Source organism: Xenopus tropicalis, chromosome 7, assembly GCF_000004195.4.
Source record: "Xenopus tropicalis strain Nigerian chromosome 7, UCB_Xtro_10.0, whole genome shotgun sequence".
Lineage (NCBI taxonomy): Eukaryota > Metazoa > Chordata > Amphibia > Anura > Pipidae > Xenopus > Xenopus tropicalis.
The window spans coordinates 20219683-20237137 of NC_030683.2; the positions used below are offsets into that span (position 1 = coordinate 20219683).

At 41.8% G+C, this 17455-nt stretch overlaps 1 protein-coding gene across 4 annotated transcripts; it reads right to left on the bottom strand.

Moving 5' to 3' along the window:
• Positions 1–260: 260 nt before the first annotated feature.
• On the bottom strand, positions 261–17442 carry LOC100485635. 4 transcript variants are annotated; one of them, XM_004915828.4, is made up of 9 exons: positions 17299–17442; positions 15248–15312; positions 12904–12959; positions 12092–12162; positions 10028–10175; positions 8301–8531; positions 6148–6193; positions 1253–1504; positions 261–541 (listed from the first exon to the last, which is right to left on the bottom strand). In XM_004915828.4, the coding sequence occupies exons 1-8, from the start codon at positions 17352–17354 to the stop codon at positions 1296–1298; spliced, it is 882 nt and encodes a 293-aa protein (XP_004915885.2). In that variant the 5' UTR covers positions 17355–17442; the 3' UTR covers positions 261–541; positions 1253–1295. The 4 variants fall into 4 exon arrangements, with proteins under 4 accessions (XP_004915885.2, XP_002937842.3, XP_012823172.2 ...); XM_012967722.3 differs by lacking the exon at positions 261–541 and adding an exon at positions 4316–4375 and having other exon boundaries at positions 1418–1504; XM_002937796.5 differs by lacking the exon at positions 261–541 and having other exon boundaries at positions 668–1504.
• Between the last annotated feature and the right edge of the window lie 13 nt (positions 17443–17455).

A 17455-nucleotide genomic window follows, 5' to 3' on the forward strand; every position in this document is an offset into this window, starting at 1 on the left:
CTGCCATCTTCAAAAATATAAGGTGGGGGGGCCTCCATATGAGAATATTTATATTGGCAGAGGTCAATAGGATTTTACATTTAGATCACAGGATCTGAGTGTACCAATATGGCGTATGTTTCAGGATAAACCAAAGTGCCATCTCATATCATTTGAGTGTATTAATGCGGCACATACCTGTCAACATGTATAATTGAAAAGACCAAGGCTATTGTTTCTTTAGTCATATTATCATGAATTGACCCATAAGTACTGACAAGTTTCCCCAATGGATGTGCTGTTTAATTCATTTACTTTTACTTACATTTTTGTATAAAAGATTTTTTGGGGGGAGCACTAAGATGGCATCTTGGAGATTTCATGATCAGGTGACGTATTAAAATGCCGACCATGACATCTAGTGGTCGCTCATAACAACTCATGAGTGGATAATCTTAAATGGAGAGAATGTGGATGCTAGTATCCTTTCAGAAGATGCTTTTTACCTCCAAGAGGAAGCAGGTGTCCCACATAGCATGCTTCTCCTTCAGCCTCCAGTCTCCTATAATTAAGACAGAATTAGATTTATACTCTATAACAACAGTATTAAATGGAATGGCACCTCCACAGCAGTCCTGCAGTAAATATAGAAAACATATCTATCATTTCAGTTACATAAAGCCAGTAATACTTTTAAAAGAAAAAATAATTCCATTTTTATTGAGGGCTTCTCATTATATGTCTGACTCTTGTGTACAATATTAATAGAAACATCTTAGCAGAACTAATTGTATTACATAGTGGCAATAGTATTATCTCTAGATAAAAAGCAAAGCTATGCTGCTCTGTAACAGACACAATGGATACCTTGTTCCTTGTTATCTACTGATAAACTACAACTCCCAATAGATGATCTTATGGAGGAGTTGGTGGAAGTTGTAGTTCTGAAACATCTGAAGAGCTCAACAATTGCCTGCCCTGTTTTGAGATAAAAAATATTTTTAACTAAACATTTCTCTTGGAAAATATTTCCCTTAGTTCTCTGTTCCAATCTGTGCCTGCCACAGGCTGGGGTTAACATACAGGGGTGCCCTGTCTAGTTGAAAGGAGTAATTTCTTACAGCGACGTCTCACTACATAAAGTCTTGCCATGTGGCCTCACCCTTAGATCCCAACTAAAAAAACAGCAGATCTGCTTTCTGCATTGCTCCTGTAGCGGAGACGCACAAGCTGCAAGTGAAACATTAACATATACATAAAAATCTACACGTACGCAAAGGAAGAGTAAAACCAAACCAAGTAGAGAAGGATGTGTCTCATTCTTCATTCACAAAGCCACATTTATTCAGCTTCTGGATTTCTAGGCGCAACTTTAATATCTCTAACTCCAACTTTTTCTTCTCCAGCTTTAAAATGCAGTATCGAATCTTCTTAAAATCTACGTAGGAGATGTCTTGAGCCATGTCCCAGCAATTCAGGTCATCAGGAGAACAGCACTGCACTGGCACATCTTCCCACCCGCAGCCTGTAATTTGGAGAGAAACAGCTAATGTTGATTTTATGGAAGTAAAGCTGGGTACATGAATGCTGGCCCAATGTTCCAGACTGATGTTTTTGTACTGTGCAGACTGGGCCCTGTGGCCAATAGCATAGTACATCTACTAATGAGGAAGCTATAGCTCCCTATAGTGTTTACCTCTTGCTCATAAGCACTTGCGTCTAGAGATTTTATAAATTACCCCTACTGATAGGGATCCCCAACATTCTTTTTTTTTTTTTTTACAAGGGAGCCACACTGAAATGTAAAAAGGGTTGGCGAGTCACACAAGCATTTGGGCATAGGCGGATTTTCAATAAGGCTAGGGGAGGCTAAGCCTCCCCAAACCTGCTTTGGCACCTTAAAAAAACAAAACAAAACACCTCACTCTGTTTCTGCACTGTCCAGGAAATCTTCTCCTGTTCCTGCAAGCTCCGGTTCTGCTGTAATCAGCTGTGCTCTGACAGCTTTCTTGACAGACAGTAAAATTGACCAATCAAGGCACAGATGCAGACAGGGCTGGGGAGATATTACAAACTGAAGGCAGTGCAGAAATGAAGCCTGAAAAGAAGGATCTGCAGCTGTAACTTTACCTAAGAACTTTTGCTGCAGACTTCATGCCACAGGTACTATACACATGTACTATAATATGTTCTAAAGGCTGACTCCTTTTTTGTCACCTGACATCTATAATATCCCTATCCCCTACCCTAACAGATGGATGGTAAGTTAACTCTTTCCCCCTGAAAAAAGCTCATTGTGCTTTTATATATTTGTTGTTTTTTGCACTTACTATTTTTTTTTACTTTTGTCATTGTTTTGTTTATTTCTAGTTACAGTGGGGCCAATGTTATAGTTCCAGGGCCTGAATATCTGCCATCCGTACCCACTGCGTCTCACTGTATATAATGTGCTAGTTTTGTAACTACAGACTGTATCTTACTGTATATAATGTGCTGGTTTTGTAAATACAGACTGCGTCTCACTGTATATAATGTGCTGGTTTTGTAAATACAGACTGCGTCTCACTGTATTTAATGTGCTGGTTTTGTAAATACAGACTGCGTCTCACTGTATATAATGTGCTGGTTTCAAAAATACAAACTGCGTCTCACTGTATATAATGTGCCTGGGATGTCAGTACCCACTGCCTCTCTATAAAACTTAAACACATCTAAAGGGGAGGTTCACTTCTAAGTTAAATTTAATTACTTTATAGAATGGCCTATTCCTAGCAACTTTGCAATTGGTCTTCCTAATTAATTTTTTTTATAGTTTTGAATAATTTCCCTTTCCAGCTTTCAAATGGGGGTCACTGCAGCCAAAAAGCATTGCTCTGCGAGGCTACAGTTTTATTTTTCCATGCAGGCCCCTTAACTATTCATATTTGTTTAAACCACTACCTGGTTGCTAGGGTAAATAAGACCCTAGCAACCAGATAGCTGCTGAAATACCAAATGGAGAGCTGATCAGAGAGCTGAACAAAAAAAGCTAAAATGGAGAGCTGAAAAAAAGATAAATAACTGAAAAACCATTAAAAATAAAAGAGGACCAATTGCAAATTGTCTCAATGTCTACATAATATTAAAGGTGAACTACCCCTTTAAGCTAACTGATCACAAACACAAATGGATGGAGAATCCCTAACAGAAGTGCCTGTATGAATACTTTTACATCCTAAGCATTTTAGGGTTATAAAAAACACTCCCACCCGCACTTTTGAGCAGTATCCCTGGAAGTCAGTGGGAACCGCAAGAGATAGTTGGGGAAAAAGTAGTATAGAAAAAGAAACATATATCCCAGAGCCCCCCCCTTACCCCCAGGGTCTGTTCCCTCTATAGTTACACCACTGACATCTAGCTTTTGCTAAAGAACAGATTGCAGGAGCTGCCACAAAGCCAAAGACGTTCTATGCCAAAAATGAAATAAAGAGGCTTGCTAAAAACACATCAATAAATAGGATGACAAGTGGCTAAATGACTGGGACACTCAGTGGCGTGTAGGGTGTAATCAGGTTGTGTCATGGGGAGTCCCTGATGGTCAAAGATAGAGCAATGCACCTGCACTGGGGCTCATCAGCTGAATAGTATCTGAATCCTATGTAAAACAATCAATATTAAAGTTAAACTGCAGCCAGTAGCGATGCTGCGCCCCCCCCACACATAACAATTCCCTCTCCCCCAGCAGCAGTAGAGCTGTTCCTACTGGGCAAGGAGATACCCAGCAGCCGTTGGGGGCCCTGGCAGCTCATTTGCATATCAGTTAGGGTGCCAGTTCCTGTTACAAAGAGAGAAATAGGCTCATTTGTGCTTTGATTAAGAAACCCGAGGAACGCGCAGGGATAATATTGATGACAAGCACAACAATGTGCACTGAAATTGGCAACTTTATAGAAATGTCTCTACAAGGTGAAACAGTCAGCAATTCAGGGGTATAAATACCGCTCGGATCGGTCAGGTGGTTTGTGCCGACAGGCCTGGGAGGCAGTTGGTGCCATGCTGTCACATGGGAATGTCATGTGGTAGATGGGACACAATCCCAGTGTCCCATGTTAGGGGTCGTCGTGCTGCCAAGCTCGATGGCCAAACAAATACAACCAGTCTGGGTGATGGATAGTGTCATCCCACGCGCTGGATGAGGCAGGGACGGCCTGGGAACCAAGCTACTGAGGTCAGCCTGCGTGTTTGACCGTGGCACGCACCGCTGGCGTAGCAGTCACAGCAGGGCACCAACAGGAGTTGTGCACAAGTTTTTATCCCCCAACCAATAAAATTCTTTCTTTTTCACAATTCTTCTCACCCAATCATGCAAAGTACAACCCGCTAGAGCTGTGCCACTCAGATGTGCTGCTGGGGGCCACTGCAAAAAATACAAAATGAAGACCAATTGCAAATTGTCTCAGAATATCAATGTCTACATCATATTAAAAGTGAATTAAAGGTGAACTAGCCCTTTAAGCTAACTGATCACAAACACAAATGTATGGAGAACCCCTCACAGAAGTGCCTGTATGAATACTTTTACATCCTAAGCATTTTAGGGTTAAAAAAGCCCTCCCACCCGCACTTTTGCGCAGTATCCCTGGGAGTCAGTGGGAACCGTAAGAGGTAGTTGGGAGGTTAATTTTTTAGACCAGCAGCAAATCCACTAAGTCTCACATTAGCTTTAGGTCAGTCTGTGTACGGCCCACATTTAGCCTCCCCAAACAAAAAAGTCACGCTCCGCCTATGCATTTGGGGATGCCAAATAAGACTGTGTCTCTGTGCTCCAAGCAAGAAATGTAAAAATGGGCAGCAACTTTGTGGCCACTGGGAGCAACATCAAAGGGGGTGGGGAACAATGTGTTACTCACAAGCCACTGGTTGGGGATCCCTGTTTCTGGCAAACAACAGAAGCTCTATCTTGCTTAATGGCAGGTATTATATATATCATGATCACTGCAAGTGTCCCACATAACAAAAGTGGATCAGTTATCCTTAATTTCATGACAGACAGATAGACAGTATTAAAACTTTGTGTAAGAAGAGGGTGCTTACTCTCAGAACCCCTCCATTATCCAATGGGACTAGACCAGCGTTTTTCAACCACTGTTCCGCGGCACACTAGTGTGCCGCGAGATGTTGCCTGGTGTGCCGTAGGCAGGGCCGCAATTTTTACTTTAAAAAAAAAAAATCCGGGCCCTGTCATTGGTTGCGCCCCGTGTGTACGGGTGACGTCAGTACGCACGGGGCGCAACGTTATAAAAGGGCCTGTGTGCGGTCGCGTGTAGGCAGAAGTGCAGAGGCGGCGCGCGAGGGGAAGATGCTGCTGAAGCCGCCGAAGAGTAAAATGCTGCGGGGCACCAATGTATTAGGGGGGGCCACGGGGCACACTGACTTATGGGGGCACTGCTGCTGGGCACCAATGTACTAGGGGGGCACTGCTCTTGGCACCAATGTACTAGGGGGGCACTGCTGCTGGGCACCAATGTACTAGGGGGGCACTGCTCTTGGCACCAATGTACTAGGGGGGCACTGCTGCTGGGCACCAGTGTACTAGGGGGGCACTGCTCTTGGCACCAATGTACTAGGGGGGCACTGCTGCTGGGCACCAATGTACTAGGGGGGCACTGCTCTTGGCACCAATGTACTAGGGGGGCACTGCTGCTGGGCACAGAGTTAAATTTTTTAAAATTTTCTAATGGTGGTGTGCCTCGTGATTTTTTTCATGAAACAAGTGTGCCTTTGCCCAAAAAAGGTTGAAAAACACTGGACTAGACAGGGATGCTCCCTGCCTCCCATATACAGTAAAAAAGTTGCACAAACAGGTGCGCATGTTGGTAGCCCATTGGCATCCATATGCATGACCCCTATGTGCATTCTATTCATCACACACAAGCAGAAATGCTTCCAAAAGTCATGTATGTTGTATAAATTAGCAAATTATTTAATAAAACACCCACAGTCCCTTCTCCTTCATTTTCTTTCTTCATTCTGCATTCTGCTCCCTTGTCCCTCAGCGTGATGGCCTTTCAAGTACTGAAATGTTTTTATGGAGCAGGTATACAGAACTCTGATTGGTGGAGCTTGTATGCATGCTTAATAAGCAAACAGATAAGGAGGTCATATGAAAATGATTTGGTAAATACTCACAGTTGCAGTTTCTTGGGAAAACTTGCCTATCACTCGTCTCTTTATTCTGCCAATGAAAAAATACATAAATCAACAAATCTCTTTTAATGCACAGATTTGGGACCTGTTATCCAGAATGCTTGAGAATGCTTTCCATAATCTTAGTTAGGATCAAATACAAGGTACTTTTTTTATTATTACAAAGAAAAAGGCAATATGTTTTAAAATTTTAAATGATTTGATTAAAATGGATTCTATGCGAGATTACCCTACCCTCGGGAGCATTCTGGATAATAGGTTTCCAGATAACAGATCCAATACCTGCACTGCCCCCAGGCTACTGGTAAAATAGGCACATCTCACCTAGTGGTAGATATTAGAATAGCACTCAATAGTAAAAAATACAGTACAAGTCCGGCTTGGGACTCCTTTAGTTACATGGGAGTAGGAGAAACAATAGGTTAGCTGAAAGCAGCTCTAATGTGTAGCGCTGGCTCCTTCTGAAAGCTCAGACTCAGGCACAATGCACTGAGATGGCGCCTACACACCAATATTACAGCTAAAAATACATTTGTTGGTTCAAAAATACATTGTAGAATGAATTACTTGCAATGTAGACAGTGTAAGATAGTAATAAAACCTATACAATAAATATCATGACATAATGCCTTTAAATCTGACCAACTGCGCAGAAGTATTTAAAAAATATCTTGAGCAGAATTTACTTCTCAGTGTCTGCTATCTATAATCCATAGTTAAAAGGGGTTACTTAGACATTTATGGAACCTTTTTGAGTTCTATGAATACCCTGACTTTGCTGCAGAATAAAATGGGTAGTTCGGAAATGATGGAGGTCCCCATGGTGGGTACAGCAATAACACGTGATCACAGTTTGATCACCCACCAGCTGCAGCCGCTTTAAATACCATCATGTTTGCTAGGAAAGAACTTTATTATACATTGGTTACTAGAATTAGTAGGTATGCATTAGTCACTGATTTAGCTGTATTGTCACATACAAACAGAATGATGGGTAAGAGGAATGGGCCTGTAATGACCATATGTGTATGGCACTCACTGGTTCCGATATATCATTTCTCACATTCAGGGTCAGACTGGCCTGCTATAGTACCATAGAACCTGCCTGTTGGCCCAAGCACTGTAGGAAAATTCCCATCTCTCTATTTCTTATGTGCACCATATAACACACCTACACGTGTTTTATGTCAAGCTGTCATGATAGTGGGCCCAGAAAACAGTTTCTCTGTTGGGCCATAGGAGGTCTAGTTCAGCAAAAGTCAAATTCAGTTACAATTGCCTGGTTTGGCAAAACACCCCCCAGAACAGTTGGGCAGTACTTGACATTGTTTCCTAGGTAGCAGTAAAACATAGTGGAACCCCTGCAGTAAGGCAGTAATAGTAAAAAAAAGAGCAATCTTTCATACCATGCACCAAACCAAGCCAAGGTTGTAACTGAGTGGTTTACATATTTTAGAAGCAGCTGAAGGGCTTTATGATAGGAAACTTTTAATTTCACAAACGTACAACCCTTGGCCATTAACTGGCTGTTGAGCTTTAAACCACCACACATATCCTCTAACTGTTAAGGGATGCTCAAAGTTGAAACAAAATAGAGAGAGGCCAAAGGATTAGGAGCAATTTAAGGTGGCCATACATGTTAAGATCTGCTCGTATGGTGAGGTCGCCAAACAAGCAGATCTTCTCCCGATATGCCCACATAAGGTAGGCAAAATTGGACCAAACAATCTACTTACAACAACGGGTATAGGACTGAGGACCATATAAATGATCTGATGTGGTCCTGGCTCTGACGGGAAAATCAAACCTGCATGATCAGCACCTGGCCAATTTTCAGTCAGATATCAATTAGAGAGGCCGTTGGGGGGCCCCATACATGGGCGGACAAGATGCCAAATTGGTCTGAAGAACTCGATCGGCAGCTTAAAACTGTTCATGTATGGCCACCATTACACCCTTTAAACTATTTATGGACCATCAAACCTCCAAACTCCTAATCCCAGCCAAGGCTGCTCATCAGTGCTGGAACCTGTAATTCTTTCTGATAAGGCCATGGTTAGGCCATGTGATGGGTTCAGCCTTCCTAAACACTATACTGGGTCCAGTTATAATAAGACTTTTATCACAATACTCACTATGTGATTAACATTCTCCTTAGAAGCTGCTGTAAAGTCTGTTTTATTGTCTTCTCCTGTTGCACCCTTGAATTCTTCTGTATGGGCTTTTGGCATCTCCTGTGCCTTATTGCAAGTACTCCCTTCATAAGAATATCCCTCTTCTTCATTTAAATTGTTGTCAACAATTTCTTTTCCTTCTCTGCAATTTTGGCCTTGGTGATCTTCTACTTCCCCAGTGCCAATAGGCAGCTGCAAAAGTCAATTATGTTGCTTTAGTTGTTATAAGAGGCATAAAGCACCCCAATGAAAAGTTCTGTGACCATAAGATGAAAAGACACTGACACCAGGGCTGAAATTGGGGCAGGCATATACCTATGTCACACACAAGTGGAATCAGGACATCACAGCCTTAAGCACATACCTTTGTGTTTTGCAGAAGCAGAGTATGTAGAAGTAGCAGGGGGGTAAGGGGGGGACAAGGTTTTGGGGTGAGTGAGTGGGATGACTATGGGGGAGGGTTTTGTTGGTAGAAAAAGGGGGGTGGACGAGTGGGAGTGTACATTTTTTGGTGAGTAAGTTGCACAAAGTCTTGAAATAAGATCAAACCCAATCACAGAACACTACTGAAAGCCCCCACCGGGGGTAGATTCTATTTTATAGGAATGCTCTGACCCTTAGGGGCTGATTTACTTACCCACGAACGGGTCGAAATGAGTCCGATTGCGTTTTTTTCGTAATGATCGGTATTTTGCGATTTTTTCGTATGTTTTGCGATTTTTTCGGATTCTTTACGAATTTTTCGTTACCAATACGATTTTTGCGTAAAAACGCGAGTTTTTCGTATCCATTACGAAAGTTGCGTAAAAAGTTGCGCATTTTTCGTAGCGTTAAAACTTACGCGAAAAGTTGCGCATTTTTCGTAGCGTTAAAACTTAAAAGGTGCAAAGTTTCGCGTAAGTTTTAACGCTACGAAAAAAGCGCAACTTTTTGCGCAAGTTTTAACGCTACGAAAAATCGCCAGATTTTACGCAACTTTCGTAATGGCTACGAAAAACTCGCGTTTTTACGCAAAAATCGTATTGGTAACGAAAAATTCGTACAGAATCCGAAAAAATCGCAAAACATACGAAAAAGTCGCAAAATGTTCGTTTTCAAGTCGGAACTTTTCCAATTCGGGTCGGATTCGTGGGTTAGTAAATCAGCCCCTTAGTATCTGTGAAATACAAAATTAACAGAAAACCTCCTGTCAATTCAAGATATTGCTAAATTATTTAAAAAATATTGCATCTTAAATATATGAAATATATGAAATATATGAAATGTTAAACAAACCTTCATGTAAAGAAAAACTCCACCCACAAGCTGTTTTTTGCTTAATGAAAGAAAATGTCATCCCAAGCAGCATTCCAATACATATTAAACATTTTATATGGCTTTAAAGTTAATTGTAACTGTAATTGCTGAAAGCAGTATCTGCCTTGTTGCTTATACTCTCTGCACTGCTGGCTCTGACTCCTGAAACAGTATAACTGAAGCCAGCTGATTCACAGACATGCGGGAAGAACTGACTTTTAGATAAACAAACACTGCTTTCAACTGCAATTACATTTACAAATAACTATAAAACCATTTAAGCCGTTTATGAATGCATGTCAGAAAGTTGCTTAGAGTTACATTTTCTTTTCTTGTGTTTTTTTAAAAAAAGTGTTTTAGGTGGAGGACTCCTTTAACAAATTCCAGCCCACCTCAAAATCCTGCAGCGAAGAACAGCTTGATCCGGATGTTTTATGCGCTTTCTGGACAACTAAGCAGCGGCCCTCCAATGAGCAGTTATTCAGCTGCCGCAGAGCATGATGCATTGTAACAGCGTCCTCAAATGATATGAAGGCAAAGCTACAAGAGAGTTACAATGCAGCTTATTAATCAACAAGGTGGGAGACTAGCTTCTGTAGCCCCTTTTATAAGAATTCCACTTGAAATTTGCCCGGTGTTGCAGAGTTTGGATTTCCTACAATGTTTTTAAAGTTCAGTGGTTTTATTTATTCTGCCTCACCCAAACTTTCCTACTGTACATGTGTGACAGGCATCAAACTGCTTTGGCACACTTACCAAGAACAAAAGCTGGCAGGCTTTGCATCTCCATGTTTCACATATGTACTTATATGCCTGTATTATTAGTGTATATTATAAGAATGTTTGGTGCTCCATACAATAAAGGCACTAAATACAGTAGAGTTTAACTCACAAGCTAAGTTTACTTCATTATGGATAAAAAAGGACTACATATTTTTACTGAAATATAGGGACACAATTATAAAAAAATGGCATTGTCTTGTTTATTTATAATATATAAAAATGATTTGTCTCTACTGCACTGATCTCTATACAAGGGAAGAACTGGATTTAGCTGTATACCAAATCCTCCACAAGAGGTTGGGCCAAATATTGAACCAAATCTAAACCCTAATTTACATATACCAATACAAATGCATTCAGTTGTCCAGAGCTAAAGGCACACAGGGTGTGCAGTCTGCTTCTCTCTGCTTGCATTTTGTATGCTCCTATGTTGATCATTTCCTATGTGTACCTCCACTGATAGGCACAGCATTGGCCTGAATGCATTAATACGGAGAGAATATCGGCCCAAAAACACAAAAGCACACTGATCTGTGTAAATGCACTCAGCCCGACACTGCGCCTGTCAGTGGAGCAACACATAGGAGTATAGGAGTAAATCCATTTCTCCTACACAAGGGGAGAGAAGTGGACTGTACACCCTGTATGCCCTTAGCCTTAAATTCATGTTCATTTTCCTTCAGTTTGGCTAGACACTAAAGGTCCCCATACACTACACCTACGGGTGGGTGATATTGGGTGGCAAGTAGCTAAAAAAAAAAATAATCCGATCGTTTGGCCCTGGGGCCAAACGATCGAATTACATTTGCGGCCATGGGGCAGTCGGTTCGGGGACCGCATCAACGAGCCAATGCGGTCCCCGATCCGACTGGATTTTCTAACCTGGCCGATCGAGATCTGCCCAATTTCAGGCCAGATATCGGACGGCCAGGCCCCTCGGTTCTGCCCATACACGGGCCGATTAGCTGCCGAATTGGTCCAAGGGACCGATATCGGCAGCTACTATCGGCCCGTGTATGGGGACCTTAAGGCCAAATCCAAATCTGATTACTGCAAAACGTGCTAGGATTTGTCTGAATCGCAAACCAATTTCTGGATTTAGGGGCATCCCTAGTCTATACCAATTTCACATTTCCTACTAAATCTGACCTTATTTAAGAAACAAATTAATTTACCATGGAAATTTTCACTGAATGCCCTTCATGCATTTTTCAGGCTATTGAAGACAACAGACTCTGGATTTTGGAGTAAAATAATTCATTATCTAAATGCCAAAATTAGAATATCCACTTTTAATTCATTTCTGGTACCTTATCAGAAGTTCATTGGTGCTATCTTTGGATCTTTGTGAATCACGTCAATGTCAACTTGTGTTCTGAATGTCCTTATATGACCTGTGTTACAATGGGCAAACCTAACTCCTGATGAAGGGAGGTTTATCTACCCGAAACGTCATCTTGCTCTGACACTCTGTATGTATGTATGTACATTTTTATTAATATAGCGCTACTTATGTATCTAGTGCTGTACTATGATAAATAAACGGGTAAGAACTTTTTCATGCAATGTGTGTGCGGCTCCCAATTGCAGACTTAATGCCAGCCTGTACAATCAATTTTCGCAATTCAATTATTAACAATATAAGAACCAACCGATACCCACAATATTCTCACCATTTGTATTCTTGTCGGAACACTCTAAATCCTTTTGGCTGGTATTCTTCAAACAGGTTTCTGAGCTGCTCCTAAAAAGTGCAAATAAAGGTACAGGATCTGTCATCCAGAATGCTTGGGACCTCGTGTAAGGAATAAAGGGATAAGGAATCTTAATGAAATTTAAACAGCCAATACAAATTAATGCCACTTACTTGGGATGAAGTACAAGGTACTGGCTTATTATTACAGGAAAAAAAGAAAAGCATTTTTATAAATTATTTGCTTCATATGGAGTCTATAGGAGATGGGTTTCCCATAAATCAAATACTTTTGGATAATGGGTTTCTAGAAAGAGATCCCATATCTCTGCAGTCAAACAGACTGAAACATTCAAGGAACCGAGGGAATAATAAATGTGGAAAATAAGTGCCCAGCAAAACATGAGAAATGCTCCTTGGGGCTGCTTTTAAATGAACATTGCAAGAAATATTGTTCAATCAGTAAACACTTGATATACCATTTGATAAATATGCCCTGAAAATCCTATTTAAGTGAAGTAAGCCCCGTGAAGTCGCCCTTAAACAGTTTCATAAATATGCCCCTAAGTATAATGATTTAATTGCATTTTGATTACTTGGTGTTATTGACCATATATAAAGAAGCATTATAAAAGGTCTACAAAAAGTGGCCTATACCCGTTTGCACTACAGATGGTTCTGAACTACAACCCTCACTCCAACTGTTAGACTGTTAGAAGTTGTAGTGTAATAACTGCTGGCAAGCTACATAATGCAAATACATGGTGTGCAACATGGTGCACACAGGGTTACCTCTCTCAGGGTGTTGGGGAGATTCCCCACATATATTTCATATTTTTCTTCTTCATCTAAAACAGAGAGAAGACATAAACACTAGAGTCGGAATGAGAAACAATGAGAAGGGAGAAGTAATATGCATGATACTAAAATACACATGCTACATCCAAAATATTATTATACCAGATTTGTGAATCTAGTCCCATTTGTGAGGAAATCAGCACAGCATAAATCAAATGGGGACTTTGGGCTCTCTGGCTGTTACTTAAAGGTACACTATCATAAAAATAGACATATGTTTTTGAAAACTATATGTAATGCTTATTAAAATAGATCAGCCACCATGGAGGGACTGTGCTGAGACATTAATATGGATACACATTTATGCAGCCCTCACATGACAGAAGTTTCCAGCCAACGGGATAAATATCAGTATGAGCCCTGACCAGATACTGATCAAGGACTTCAGTTTGGACAGTTTAGGCTGATGCCACACATAGCGTATGGTGTATATTTGCGGCAAGCAGAAAAACGCTGTGCCTGCAACCGAATGAATGGAATACGCTCGGGTGCAGGCACATGTAGCCGATATCCGCCAAAGATATGAAGTCTTGCTTTTTTTTGGCGGATATCGGCTACATGTGCCTGCACCCTAGCGCATTCCATTTATTCGGGTGCAGGCACAGGTTGGATCGTATGGCGATGTTTTCAGCTTGCCGAAAATATACGCCATACACTATGGGCCAAATTCCTAAAGGTATGAATCCGAATCCCAAAATCCGATCATTTCTGATGATTATTATTATTATTATTAACATTTATTTATAAAGTGCCAACATATTCTGCAGCACTGTACAATAAGTTGCAAATGTCACAAAAATTATTTCTGTTTGAATACGAAAATTTCATACATATGATCCGAAAAAGAAAAGTCTCCCATAGGGCTCAATGGCACTCTGCAGCTCCAACCTGGCCCAAGGAAAGTCTCCCATAGGGCTCAATGGCACTCTGCAGCTCCAACCCGGCCCAAGGAAAGTCTCCCATAGGGCTCAATGGCACTCTGCAGCTCCAACCCGGCCCAAGGAAAGTCTCCCATAGGGCTCAATGGCACTCTGCAGCTCCAACCCGGCCCAAGGAAAGTCTCCCATAGGGCTCAACGGCACTCTGCAGCTCCAACCCGGCCCAAGGAAAGTCTCCCATAGGGCTCAATGGCACTCTGCAGCTCCAACCCGGCCCAAGGAAAGTCTCCCATAGGGCTTAATGGCACTCTGCAGCTCCAACCCGGCCCAAGGAAAGTCTCCCATAGGGCTCAATGGCACTCTGCAGCTCCAACCCGGCCCAAGGAAAGTCTCCCATAGGGCTCAATGGCACTCTGCAGCTCCAACCCGGCCCAAGGAAAGTCTCCCATAGGGCTCAATGGCACTCTGCAGCTCCAACCTGGCCCAAGGAAAGTCTCCCATAGGGCTCAGTGGCACTCTGCAGCTCCAACCCGGCCCAAGGAAAGTCTCCCATAGGGCTCAATGGCACTCTGCAGCTCCAACCCGGCCCAAGGAAAGTCACCATACCGAAGCTTGAATGAATCCAAAACTTTTGTACTCGTTGCAACAAATATGATTTTGTCGCACAAGTTGTCGCAAAGTACAAAAAAGTTGCGCAAATTAACGAAAAAAATCACAAAAAATATGTACAGTTCTAAAACTTGGAAAAAATACTCATTTTTTTGTATTCAGACTCAATCGTACTTTGATGAATGTGCCTCTAAGTGTGGCATCTGCCTTAGAGGGGATGAAAAACCTCTGGGTGTTTACGGATCCCATGTGACAAGCTGGATCATGTGACCCATGCAAAGCATTTGACACAGACGGTATTTATCTTTTGCTGTGGCTTCCTCATGAAGGAGAGAAGATATGTGTCCCCAATGTAGAGTAGGCAGACCCCTACTGATGAGTTGTTGAACACAACTTATCTCTTCAGATAAAGACAAATTGACTTTTGAGATCTGTTTTATTGTTGTTGTTATTTTATATTGTCCACCTTTTATGCAAGCCTTCTCCTATTTATTTTCTATTCTGACTCCTGCCTGGTTGTGACAGTAACTAAGCTCTGGAGACCAATCTTGGAGCTCCCTGTTCACACCTTACAGTGCAGGAAAGGGGGGGAGCAACTACATACTAACAGCCTTGGTCTTGGAATGAGATGTTGTTCAGGCAGGGGTACACATAGCTTTGGCTATATAATGTGTGACAGACCATAAGAAGGATTGGTCTATAAAATCTATAGTTGAATATTCTTTGTTCACAATAGTGATTTGTACAAAGTTTGCCATTTTGAGAGTATGAATAAATTGATTATACATTACCATCTTCAAACCAATTTCCATTTTCTGAAATGTTTTCTAAAGGATCCATTCTAAGTTTGCTGCACCTGGTGAAAAGCACAAATTGTATACTTCTGTATTTTAATAACTGCAACAACAATACAGAATTTCTCACACCAAGCGGCAGATTTACTAAAACTCGAAATCTCATTTCAATTTTTTTTGAAACCATAAATAAACTCATTTCTACGAATGTCACATGTAGGAAAAACGCACGTGTAAGGCCCTACACATGTGGGAAAAAGTCGCAACTTTTTTGACTTGTTGCACAATAACCATAACTTTTTCGGATTGCTGCACAGAAACTAACTTAAAAATTTTGAAAACCTCTAGAAGTTTTAAGCAAAAAGAAAAAACTTACAAGGAAGGGACATCTGCCATTGGCTTCTACACAATCAGGTTTTACCTGGCAAATTGATTTTTAGCTATTTTGACGCGTAGTAAATCTCGAAAAAGTCTCAAAACTTTTTTTTTCAACTTTTTTTTTGGTGCGAAAAATCTGAACGTCATTCATAACCAGTGGCTTATTAGCAACATTTTGCACACCAGCTCCGTGGATGTTGCTCCCAGTGGCCTCAAAGTAGGACCTTATTTTTGAAATGTTGCCAAACAGAACCTCCTATAGGCTGCCAGTCCACATAGGGACTACCAAATAGCCTATCACAGGCCTTTTTGGCACCCCCAGGCAGCCACCTCACCCCCAACATTCCCCCCTTGAGCGTGCAGGAGCATGGGGGAGATACCAGACTAGGGAGCCCATTTACTTACTCACGAACCAGGCGAATGCGTCCGATTGCGGTTTTTCGTAATGATCGGTATTTGGCGATTTTTTCGGAAAATTATCGCGACTTTTTCGTTGCCATCCGAATGTTACGCAAAATCTGGCGATTTTTTTGTAGCGTTAAAACTTGCGCGAAAAGTCGCGCCTTTTTCGTAGCCATTCCGAAAGTTGCGCAAAATGTTGCGATTTTTTCGTAGCGTTCGGATTCATTCAAGCTTCAGTATGGTGACTTTTCTTGGGCCAGCTTGGAGCTGCAGGGTGCCATTGAGTCCTATGGGAGGCTTCCAAAATCATGCTAAGTCTGAAAGTTTCGGCCGCCGCTTACGAACGCTCAATACGAAAAAGTCACGACAAGATATGAGCGAATTGTAATGGCTACGAAAAACTCACGTTTTTTCGCGAAAATTGTATCGGTAACAAAAAAGTCGCGACAATTTCCGAAAAGTCGCAAAGGCACCGAAAAAATCGCAAAAAATACGAAAAAGTTGCAAAATGTTCGTTTTCCAATTCTGATTCGAATTCGTGTCTTAGTAAATCAGCCCCTAGGAGTAGGCAAGAGAGGTACCCACCTAGCACCCCCTCACTGTTGCCCCCTAGTGCCTCTTCTGCCCACCGCTAGTTCCAGCCCCAGGAACTTTTCCTTGCTTGTGTTGCTTGTGTTGCATGAATATGGCTCACCAGTAAAAAAAAAAAAAAACTTGGGGATCCCTGCATGAAATGCATGTTACCCCCATAATAGAACAGCTCTATCAGTTGGTGTTTACAATATTCAGTCTTCTTTTTCCAAATTGGACCCATGTTTTTTCTTATAACAATTGCTGGTTTTAAAAACATTGAGCTTATATATATGTGGCAAAATATAGACCTGCAGTCACTTTGCCCATTTCCTCGCCAATTGCTCCCCTCAGTGCCCCCTCTGCCCACCCCTAGTTGCACAACTATCCCTTATCTATAACTTTCCCTGAACCTGACTAGAGTCATTACTAGTTGTGGGCCCAACCAACCAAGCTGGGTTTTTTTACCACTCAGGGGACATTTCTCTCACAGCAAGTCAAAGTCTTTGCCATAAATTACGGGGAAAGGCAGTAAGATGGCAGCACTGTGTATAGTGTGTAAGTTAAATAAACTTTGCAGTTACATTTGTTTGCTTGTCCTTAAAGGGACAAATAGTAAAATGGCCTAATGATGGGTTTCTCTTCCACACGGAATATCCAGCCCCGGACCTGTGTAACACTTAGTGGCACTTGTTCACCTGATTCCCACGTTGCATAAAGGAGAATGACCAACACTGCACTCGGCCCGTACCATTCATAATAACCTAAAGGGGTCACATGACCTCCATGCCCGTCACCAAAGTAACGCGCAGCAAGGATCACGTGACATTTGACCGGCTCGCCGGAAGTACCCTG

Excerpts from the sequence above, each read along its gene's own strand:
- LOC100485635 (XM_004915828.4), bottom strand. The coding sequence starts at position 17,354 with ATGGTACGGGCCGAGTGCAGTGTTGGTCATTCTCCTTTATGCAACGTG. Across the intron at positions 12,960-15,247 it reads TGGAAATTGGTTTGAAGATG|ATGAAGAAGAAAAATATGAA; the intron begins GTAATGTATAAT and ends TCTCTGTTTTAG. Across the intron at positions 8,532-10,027 it reads CTTCGCTGCAGGATTTTGAG|CTGCCTATTGGCACTGGGGA; the intron begins GTGGGCTGGAAT and ends TGACTTTTGCAG.